At 39.3% G+C, this 11,880-nt stretch overlaps 1 protein-coding gene across 1 annotated transcript in view; it reads right to left on the bottom strand.

Annotated features, from left to right (window-relative positions):
• Positions 1-287: 287 nt before the first annotated feature.
• The window catches only part of KLHL7 (kelch like family member 7), a 38,679-nt gene continuing 27,086 nt past the window's right edge, over positions 288-11,880 (bottom strand). The window contains exons 8-11 of the mRNA XM_039527142.1: positions 7,425-7,665; positions 3,850-4,051; positions 3,458-3,555; positions 288-682 (exon numbers count right to left, since the gene is read on the bottom strand). Coding sequence (XP_039383076.1) covers positions 399-682; positions 3,458-3,555; positions 3,850-4,051; positions 7,425-7,665 — 825 coding nt within the window. The 3' untranslated portion in view covers positions 288-398. The remainder of the gene's footprint in view (positions 683-3,457; positions 3,556-3,849; positions 4,052-7,424; positions 7,666-11,880) is intronic.

Raw genomic sequence — 11,880 nt, 5'->3', positions numbered from 1 at the left:
GTAACTCTTCACAGTCTACTCAAGATAATTAAGTGAAAAGCAAAGTAAAGATGAGATTTAGGCTAAACTACATCAAATGCACTAACATTTTCTAAGTAATTGGGTTGAGTGGTGTGGGGTGAGGGCGGTTGTTTTTTGGCAAAGCCACCCAAAAAAAATATTTTCAAGACAACTTGTCATGTGTTCTCAACTATGTTAGTGGAATCTTGAAATACTTCTCATCTTTTAAAACAATCTGTAAAAATTAAACTGACACATATTGTATATACAAATGTGAGGACTGCATCTCAGTTTTTCAGATTATTCAGTTTAACAAGAATCAATAAAACACAGAAGCAAAGCACCGATGGCATCTTTTCCAAGTCTTTGAAAAATGTCCTGACCTCTCCTTGAGGCTTTCATGTCTCTAATGTCTCTTCATTTGCTCCACAAGTATCAACAACACAGATTAAACAACTTGTCACTGGGAAAGCACGGACTTTGGAGTTGGCTACCCACTTGTCTGTTTCAGTATTATATTCAAGGATGTGCCCTAATCGGCCCACACCCTGAAAGCCAGCCAGGACGTAGACTATAGAGCCCACAGCAGCACACTTCACTGTTACACCCTTCCACGGCATTGGCGACACCATCTTCCATTCATTCATCTTAATATCATAATATTCCACATTGTCTAGGCCACCTTGAAATGAATCAAACAAGTAACAATTAACAGCAATATGAACACTGCCACCGCTTACATAAAAATCTCACAGAAAATGCCTTTGACCGATAGTAGTAGAAGGCTCTTTAATCTATCAGTCATACATCTTCTCCCTGTGGGAGTATTTCTAGAACACATATTTGCGTAGAGTGTGCATAACCAGCAGCACAAACATTACCCACATGTGTGAAGTTCCAGTTGTGTATCATTTCCAATTATAAATTGCTATTTAATGATTCTTCATTAAAACTTTCACTCTGGGCTGAAACTTGACATCCAATTTTTTTTTTTAAATTAAAATCAACCCCTTCCCCCCGTTTCTTAGAAGGCAACATGTTCTTTAATTGGGATTAGTTGCTTTTTCTTTCAAAAGAGGGAAGGGGACAGGGGAAGCGATGAAAAGCAGTTACAAGCTCCCAAACATGAATGTATAACATCTCATCCAAAAATCTTAAAAAGCACTTTACAAACAGTGCCTCACAACACTCACCCACAAGGCAGAGAGGAGTATTGATTCCCAGTCCCAAATTCTAACTGTTTAGATACATGGGATTTTAAGAACACTGTATGACCTGAAGAGATATGGAAGCCACGACAATGGCATTGTTATACCACGGTCACTGCACTGAAAGGAAGTAATTAGTCAATCAGGCCAATTTTCACTGAACAAAAAGTGAACTGCAAAATAGTATTTTGGCCTACTGGGTAAGTGGTGTATGTTTTCAAATTGGGTATTCAACTAGTAGGCTCAAAGGGTGAAGTTTCTAACTCTGATTGTCTCATTGTGTGCACGTAAGATGCACCTACATATACCTCTTTGCGCTGGAAACTACCCATTACGTTGGAATACAGTTAGTAAATATTTTGGGACAGTTTATAATTTGCCATTTAATTAGCATTAATCTGAAACAAAATATTCCAGTTGTTAGCATGAATAAGTAATAAGTTTAGCATTTGAGTAGTTTTCATCTTCAAAGCACTTCAGAAACATTACCTAATTAACTTTCAACACTTCTGTGAGGTAGGTAAGTATTATTATTCCTGTTGTACAGGTGGGGAGAGAGACAGAGGATAAGAGACTTGCCCAAGACTGCCCAGCAAATCCTATGTTACGTATTCAGGGCAGTCAAAACAGGTAGTTTCACCCTTTTTAATTATTGATTTGTAATTATCTTTTAGACTGCAAGTTCCTCAGGGGAGTGACTGTATCCTTCTCTCTCTCTCTCATAGAGCTAAGCACACAGTTGCCACTTCTCAAAAATATCTAATGAAGAGTAATGAAGTTACCCTCTTGTCAAATGACAAGTTAATCCAGTTAACTCTGTTCTAGAATAGTTTCATTTAAACAGTGGGAACAAGGTTCCCCAAAGTACTTACTACTGACAGTTCTACCAGATCCAATTTCAAGTAGAAAAGTTTGGGAAGTATCTAGGATATGAGGAGGCAGAAAGAAGGGAGGCAACAGTGGAGGGAGGAGAGTATGTGTTTGCTGTCACTCCAAAAGCAAAGAAATGGAGATCAATATCATAAAAATGCAGTTTCTGACACTGCCAGTGTTCAAGAAGTTAAGCTACTAGAGAGCTTAGCAATTCTCCCAACCTAGCTGCAAGGGAAACCTTCCTCAGCTGGGAGGAAGGGAGGGGGAACAGAGTGCTGAACAAAACAAATAGGTAGGTTAATTATTCTTAATGACTCAGTAATTCCTACATACCGGTAGGAAAGGAAATGAAAACAAGGGAAGAGTGTTTGTTGAAGAAGCTGCCATCTTTTGCATATGATGCAATAATGAGGGCCCTTAATAACCTGAGGTGGTTCAGATCCCAGAGCTCTTTTCACATAAGAGGGGTGCTTCCTGACTAAATTCCAATTTCAGCCTTTTAATAATACCTTTATGTGACTGCATGGTACCAGATTTCTACTAAGCATAAGGCAAAGTTCTAAACGATAGGTTGACTGTATCCTAATTTCTGACCTAGATCAGATTTTACAGTGTGAGTATTCAAAGAAAATATGATATAGATTCTGTTCTTATTTTGCATGATTGCCATGCTGCCAAGCAATACATTCCAAAAATAGAAGTAGCTTTATCAATAATTGTAGTGATTTGATGTATTAACAAAAACAAACTAACAAGTGGTCTTCCAAATTACAAAGTAGCATAATTCCAATTTTAACATTCATGTTATCAAGATAACTCATCCACTAGTTTAGTTGGAAGACTGCAAACCAGTCTTTTACTCGTCTGCTCATAAGAGTCCTTCAGTTGTGTGAACATGACTGCAATGAACTTTCTCTGTCCAGTACTGATTAGCTGTTTGTGAGGGAGGAGGAAGGTTGAAGCAGTCTCTTTACCTTAGCTTCACTCCACACCTGCCCCTCTTTAATCCTCTCCTTCCCCATCCTGATCCCTCCAGTTGATCCCCTCTTAAGTAAATCCACTGCCCCACCCCCCAAAATTGTGGAATTTATATGCTGTTTACCACTATCACATTCTTCACTCTGCTAGTGTGTTTTATCTTTTCTCCCACCCTGTGTCTGTCTTGTCTATTTAGTTTGTAAGATCTTCTGGACAAGGAGTATCTGTTACTCTGTTTGCTCGCTCAGTGTCTAGCACAATGGGGCCCTATTCCTGGTTGGTCTTTAGGTACTACTGTAATAAAACATGATTATTAATCATTAATAACCTGTATGTGTAAAGAACATAGTCAGAAACAATATTTTGTGGATAAATTGAAGAGTTACAAAACTGAATACCTAAGCCATTTTGTCCACCCACAGCAAATATTTTGTCTTTTACAAACACCAGCCCATGATTCTTCCTGGCTTCTATCATTGGACATAGCTCAGTCCACCTGAAAAAAAGAAAAAAAAATGGAGTTACTCACCTAGTTCTTGGTCATTTATTTACATTTCTTTCCCATCTTCTGGGATTGGGGAAAGGCAAGATATGGAGGAGGAAAGCTACCTAAAGCACAGACCTCCAGTTTGCAGCCAGTCAGTCAAATATCTTGGATTCCTATTCACTATTCCTGTCCCTTCTTCGATAATTGCACAATTCTTCCTGGTTGTCTATAGTTTAGCTATCTGAAAAGCGAGCAAGTCCACAAGAGCTGCTAGTGACAAAGGGCGTTAGTATTGGTACATACGTTTCTGTTGCTGGATCATAAACTTCACAGGAATTCAGGACCCTTCCAGAAACATTGTTTCCCAAGCTTCCTCCACATACGTAAATCAGGCCATTTGCCTCCACCATCCCATGACTGCAACGCTGAGTCAGCATGCTGGGCTTTGTGTGCCAGCTTTCTGTTCTTGTATCATAGCATTCAAATAAATACAGAGCAGAATTTCCTTCAAGAAAACAAAGTAATATTTACTTTAGCGGTTGTATTTGAAAAGAAAAACCTAACAATACTGAGTCAATACTTCAATCATTAGTTAAAGGGGAAAGCGTTTTGTATCCCGTTCCTCTCTATCCCACCCCCCTAAAAACTAGCTGGCCTTAAACCTGGGATAAGTTTTGATAGCTGTACTTTAAAATTTAATGAAAGTCATTTGGATAGCTCAGGGAGGTGGATTAAAAGAAGAAATGAACAGACACATGAGAGAGTACATTTACATGTAATTGATAAAATGATAGTTTATGTCAGCTTCATTATTTGAAATCTGCTGAACTCTTAGATGTCACAGTCAAATTGATAAAGACTTGTAAATTGTCTTTGCACAAATTCATACAAATCAACAGGATTCACACGACAATACACGGCTTGATTAATTCACTTCATAACGCTGGTCACAATGTATTCTTTTTTGGAATGATGTGGTAGCTTACGTCCATGTGATTAGTGACCATTTAACTACAAAGCTACCATTTGATGGTGTACTTCTTTTCTGGGGGTGGCAAGATGGCATGTGCCTCTCACTTTCTAAAGGTCCCGTATCAGTGCCCTTCCCTTGAAAGGCCCAATCCAGCTCCTTCTGAAGTCAATAGAAAGAGTCCTATTGATTACAACAGTAATTTAATGATACTTTAGCACCAGCTTAAGTGCTTGTCTGAATCAAGGCCCAACTGAAGAAGGTTGGATATGGTTTCATCTAGCTACTCTGTCATTTTAACTCTTCATTCCATCAGATATTATCACTCGACTGAAGGCAAGGTATTTCCCCCTCCTCTCTACCTCCAGGACTGAGCATGCTACTTCTGCAGAACTAACCCTTGCCTGCCTTGGGAGGTAGGGATTCAAACCCTTGGAACCCATGTGGCAGAGCATTACATTTTCACTAGGCCATCAAGCTTTTATAGACTTCTATGAAACATACATGTATATTGTACATATCATCAGACTTGCCAAGCTGCACATTAACTAATTATGAAACAGGTTGTGTCGCACCTTAGTTCCATTTAGCAGGGACAACATGGGATAATAAACAATCAAAGCTAAACTACACATGGAATGGAGCATATTCTTCCTTTATATAAATACACACACATTAATGCTAATGGGAATTGTGCAAGTTAGCATTAACAGGAATGGCCATAGAACTTTATTTAAAAAAATCTGAAATACAACATCAGTTCTGAATACATTTTCAATACAATATAAATGAATCTCTCTCTTTGTCTAAATAAAATAAAGAATTCCATCACTTGCAACAGCTAACAAAAATTTTCAAGTTAAAACTAAAATGCACTCCCACCAAAGCAATATGGGGGAAAAGAGGCCATATTAGCGAAAGTACAGTCTACAGTGAATAAACAGAAATCAGCCAGTGAAATCCTCAACTTGGATTAAATTGGTACCATGTTTTTCAGACTCGTATCATAGCCAATCCAACAACACACAATAAGTTACTGACTTGTCGAGAAGTTTATTGAAAAATCTGTAATTTACAACTAAATATTATAGGAAAATTAGGGAAAAAAAACTTTAGACATAAGACAGGTAAAATGTTACTTATTCACTTTGATCTTAAACAGGATGGTAAAAGTTTGTCACAGTTTGAATAAAAATATTCTTCTGGACAACTGGCCAATGTTTGTCAAAGATTCTAAAATACACTGCCAAAATTAATTCTAATAGAATAGTAAGAGGAGAACTAAATTATCTTAAACATTTATAGTGAGAAAATATAACATTTTATTTAACTGAAAACACATAAATCCTAGAACAGGCTCCTATTACAGGTGTACTATTAACTTCACATGAAATGCTGGGTAAAAGAGCCTATGCAGTCAAAGTTTCGGTCACACTACCTTCATGAAAAGAACGGGAGTACTTGTGGCACCTTAGAGACTAACAAATTTATTTCAGCATAAGCTTTCGTGGGCTACGAAATAAATTTGTTAGTCTCTAAGGTGCCATAAGTACTCCTGTTCTTTTTGCAGATACAGACTAACTCGGCTGCTACTCTGAAAACTACCTTCATGGACTGTTGTTTTGGACAGGGAAGGCTAGGCCTTACTCAGGTCTGAATATCACAGCATGAGATGAGTAAATTATTTGAAAGGGGGAAAACAGTTATTTCATATGTACAACACTAGATGGCAGCTATGAACTGTTGCCTTATCAATTGCAAAGTCAAACCTGATGAAGTATTTGAAAATCAAATGCTATCTAAATATCACAACTTCTTATCAAGGGAATAATATTTCAGTGTTAAACAACCATCATCATCAGTGCTTATCTTCTGCTTGCTTTATTCTGCAGCAAGGCAGAACTCAAAATGACTTGCTATGAATTGTACTGTCACAGCATTAGATATTTTGGCAGACTGCAGAGCTTTTAGTTCTCACAGCAATAATCAGTGAGATTCTACATACACTACATTGCAGCAATCAGTCTGATGAAGACCGTACTTATATCAGTGTAAATTAGGCATAAGACAATTGAAATAAATTGAGCTCATACTAAAGTGTGAAATCAGAACCAGGGCACTTGTCTTGGCAATAGTTTTATCTTCCTCTGTGGTTTACAGGATCTTTTTGAAATCTGTTTCTGAAGGAGAAAGTTAGTTTCTGCCTCATTAATTGAAGTTAACAGAGAACAAGAGAAAAACAAATCAGCAAGAAACAACTTTTTTCAACAAATAATCCCCTAAAATTGGGGGATAGGAAATCTTTCTTTCCATGAACAGTTAAGTAGGGTTTTCCCTCAGGTAAAAATAGATAGCTTTTGAAAATACTATATAGTTACATTAAATGGCATTATTAAGATAGCTGATATTTGGGCTTCATATTTATTAGGCCCATTATAGTAAGACTATTAACAGAAATCTTATTCACACTAGCTACCCAAATGCAATGTCTTGGTGCTGCATTAGCCATGACAAAAAATCTTGGGCTACATTCTGCTGTTACTGAATCAAAAGTCAGTGGAATTCTCTGGGGGTTAACACCAGTAAACAGAGAACAGAATTTGACCCCGAAAATGTATTTGCTTGCAGCTAATTTACTCCAGACAGTTGTAGAAATTTCTTTATGACACAGATAAAAGACAGACTGTTCATTTTTACTCAGTAAAATAGCATCTAAAAATGCAATACAAATTGATAAAACCTCTCAGCACCTGGGAAAAGAGACCTATTATTGAACAGAAGAACTTTATAGTCTAGTATTACAGCAACACGTATAGATTCTATTCAAACAAGGAAGTAATGGAACTAAAAAGCATTTAATGTATTTTTTATTATTATTATTATTTTTTTTTAAAAGATTGTGTCTTACCCACTTCTGAACCACCAGACGTATAAATTTTGCCCTCCGCAGCACAGGCTGCAAGGCTATCTCGAGGCGTTGGAGGTCCCAGTTTGGAATACCAGCTGTCCTTCACCACATTGTAGCAGTCCATTCGCTTTATAGGGAAGAGTTGGGAGCCACCCAAAATATAAACTACATTGTCCCAGAAGACACAAGCTGCATCTCTGCGCTTTTCAAAGGGACATCGGATGTCTGTCCAGCTGTAATCCTGTATTATAAAGAACAGGTAATGTCTACCTGGAGCGAGAGAGTTTTCAAACAAAGATTTTCACTGAGATTTAGCCATGATCAGTTTTAAGTTTCCTTTTCAAAACAAAACACCAGTACTGTGAATTGAAGAACGCTCCTCAGGCACATACATTTTGAAAAATTATCTTAGACACACATGCAGTTAGCTGCAACGAACCATGGCAGTACCAATTTCTATTTTCTTATTCTTTTTGTGCACCCAAAACAGCTTCCTGAGAACTGAGAATTTAATAAAAACACAAAAAATACAAAAAAAAATTTGACCTACTACCATCATGTCAGAAACTATACATGCTGACCATAAAATGATTAAAGCGGTTTATTTTATGGGACTGGAAGAAGAGACATCTGATACAGAGAAAGAACATTACTACAGAATAAAAATACACCCAGTTTTACAAAAGAGTGTTAAAAATTTGCATCTCACATAGAGCTCTAATTGCTGACAGCTAGGAGCTTGTTTACAGTTTTTAGCAACACGTTATACATAGCTATCCACAGTGGATAGCACTAATAAAAACTGATAATGCTGCTGGCAGAAATGTTAGCAGCCACACTGTCAGGGATCTGAGCTCTAACACACTGCAAGAAGAAACAAATACCAAACACGGGTGGTAATGAGCAAGGGACCTTCACTGGGGAAGTCCTAGAAACGTCCAACCAAGGAGCTGACCGCACACTGTGATGGCATATAGCACAAGAGGCAGCTTTTAACCAGCTACATCTCAGATCGTTCAGAGCTTTAAAAGATTTTCACCAACAGCCTGAATTGCACCCACTGGTGCACAGGGAGCCAGTGAAGAGATTTGAGCACAGGGATTATATGTGCATCACCCTACTCCATTCCAGTGGAAGGTGGCTGCGTTCTGCACTATCTAAAGTTGCTGGGTGGTCTTCAAGATAACTTTACGTACATGTATTTCAAGGAGGTTGCATTAATGATACCTTGGTCAGATATGGAGAAAGAAATGTTACCAATATCTGGACTCAATGTAAAGATAACAGAGCTAAGTAAAATCAATATACTGATGACTGCAGCCCAAAACATCTTGCAATCTGCCTTAGAAGCATCACACACATCAAGAAGGGTTGACAAGATGCATGCGGACCTTGGTGATAATAAGCAATGGGCTAGCACTAAGTTCTTGGTCCTATGAGACAGGCTGGCTGGCCCCTTATGGGGAGTCAGGCTTAGCCTTGCCTGTGATGGATCAGTTCTCCCCAAGGTGGATCAGGTGGCTGAATTCAGTTTCAGACCCATCTGGGAAGGCATCAGATGAATTCCATAAACGGCTGGGAGCATTCAGCTGGTGAGAAGAGCCACAAGAGAAAAGTTCTGTCCTGTGACTGGCCTTAAGGGAGAAGGTGGCAGGAAAGGAGGATCCTGTGGCAGGCCCTGGAAAGGGCCAAAACCCAGGCAGATGGCCAGGAGGGAGATTAGGAATCAGGATCCAGTCTGATAAGAAAGGCTCCAGGGAAAAGCCCTGAGGGTCAGCAGCTTGGATCAGAGCTAGGCCTCTGGGGGAAATACCTGTCAGTGCCCCACACAAGTGGGGCAGAAGAGCCCCACAAGGGTGGTGGAAGACCATTCTATTTTATGTCACCTTTGGGACTACTGTTTAAGTTATCAGTATGATGCTGTATGGAATTTGGGGGACACTTTAGGATATTATGAACATTAATATTGTAAAACTGCAATGAGTTGTGCCAGATGTGTCATGTAAGAGATCTGCAAAAATGATATAATTTGCCAAATATGATAATCTCATTTATGTGTTTGCATCACCTCTGGGGTCAGAAGAACATTTTGTGTAGTGAGCAGAGTTTTTTAAATAACTTCTCACTGTACTGGACCTAGATGCTGACTGGGAGCCAGAGAATTGGAATGCAATAAGTGGGTGTGTGTGTGTGGGGCGGGGGGGCAGAGGAGGGAGAAGAAGGCTCAGAAGCACAGTCTGTGACTGGTTGGGGAGTTCAACTTCAGTGTTACCCACCCGTCTTGGAAGCATCTGCTCTCCCTTTCGCAGCCTGCCCTGACCTTGGCATTTCCAGTGAGGGCTACCCAGGCACCCCGGGGTCACAATCAGTGATGCCACATGAGGATGCTGTTTAGGCTGATCCTCCCGACAGCCTCCAGAGAAGGTATGCTACAGCACTGGAAGAAAACTAACCTCATCACGGAATACTTAAACCTCAAGTTCTCTTGCTGCTTTGTGTAAGATCATCCTGTCTTCTACCTGATTTCATTGCAAAAAGCTTCTCTCCCTCAACTGCAGAGGGGATCTAGTGGGTTTGACCCCTTCAGCAGCCTCAATCCACAACTCCTATTTCCTCCAGAATTGTGCTTCAGACCTTGTAGGGAAGCCCAGGGCCTTCCATGACACTCCTCTGGGGTGACCTAGTCAGCAGACTCATCATCCTCCAACTAGACGCAAGCAAGGCCCTGTTCTGGTGATGAGGTACTGCTCCCCACTACTAGCTTGTGTCAGGCCTAGTTGGTTTTGGAGGTAAAAGAGTGAAAAAGGGAAGCCAGAAAGTTTGAACTCAATAGTTCAGGCTGTCAGAGAAAAAAAGCTGATTCGGGGTTAACGCGTACAAGATTTGCACTGACGGCTTAACAAGAAGCCAAGATTGTTACCCATCTGTCATGCTATTCAGCAGAGCGGATTGGGAAACAGTCCCCCCCGCCCCCCGCACACGATTTAGATTTATTTTAATGAAATATTGAAAACTAAAATATTTCATTAAAATGGTGCCATGGTGCCTCAAGGAAGCTGTAGTTCAGATGCCTTATGCAATCAATCATTCTCCTCTATGAGCTGAACTACAGCTGCCATGATGCACCACTCTTCCCCCTCTTAGCGAGGGAAGGGCATGCAGCACAGGAGCCCTTAGCCAAAGTGCATCCAGAAAAGCAGAATTTAACTTTAAAAAGTACACTTAATGGACTAGATAGCAAGTTGACAAAAGGTAGAAATAGCTTCCAACCGCTCCTCCTAATTTCTGTGCCAACCTGTGCAATCACATTTTTCTATTTTTAAATGGTTTTCCTCTTCTGCGTTTTATGACAAAGGGGGGGAAAAAACAGGAAAACTGACTAGCAGTCTGTACAGGAGAAATTCTGCATTTGACAGCACTTTGTGTACTAAATAGACAACCTGAAAGAAATCTTTTGCACCCTGTTATTTACAATTGTTATTTGTAACACTAGTAGAGAATATTTTTAGGGATTTTTACAAATTGTGTCCCTTTAACTCTTAAATTTCTTCACTTCTGTGGGATTTAAATTATATTTTATCTCCTACAATAGCAGATGTCATGCAACCACCATGTTGTTAATCTATTACATTTTTTTAGTATTACTCCAAGGAGGCTACTTAACAATCGAGTTTGGAGAAGTAGTATATAATCACAGCAAGGGATGAATCAGACGTAGGGAAAGGCAGGACTTTCCAAAGTTAAACAGCAGCTAAATCCCAAAAGAAGACAAAACTTAATTCCTTTGTGATCTGTCATCTAAAATTCCTTCCTAAGTGGTGGTGGTTTTTTTTGTTTGTTTTTTTGTTTTCTAAATATTGATGACAGCTTGAGGAAGATGCTTAATCACCCTCTTTGAAGGTAATGCTCCTTCCCACCAAATAGCTTCCCCTTCCAAATTACTGGATTGGAAACAACCTTTAGCAGTGTTTCTTCAATAGAAGTGTAGGAAACTCTCTACATTAAAGTTAATATGAAGGAACTACCTCTCTATCAAACCTGCGTGCAGCAGGCAGCATATAACTGAGTTTCATTCTTTACTAAGGCCCTGTAAAGATTTACATATGTGCTTAACTTTCTGCACTGTGAGCAGTCCTACTGATTTCAATGAGATCACTGGCAATACATGAAGTTAAGCATGTGTGCCAATTTTTGCGGGATTACAGCCTTAGATTGCAAATGCTGTGTCCGTGTGCATATACCACTCCATGCACACTGGGGCCTTGATCCTTGCTCAGTGGCTTCTAGGCGATAGCACAATACTAATTTAATAAAAGATTAATGACAGTGCTGCTTGAGAGACTTATTAAAAGCTCTTTTAGTATTGTTGGTGTTGAGTAAATACAAAACTGCTCCACAACATATACCAAATGGAACATCTAATATATGGCTAGTTAGCAGCACAAGTGTATGAGCA

This window comes from Mauremys reevesii, linkage group 2 (assembly GCF_016161935.1).
Source record: "Mauremys reevesii isolate NIE-2019 linkage group 2, ASM1616193v1, whole genome shotgun sequence".
Taxonomy (NCBI): domain Eukaryota; kingdom Metazoa; phylum Chordata; order Testudines; family Geoemydidae; genus Mauremys; species Mauremys reevesii.
This window is presented reverse-complemented; position numbering and strand designations above follow the sequence as displayed.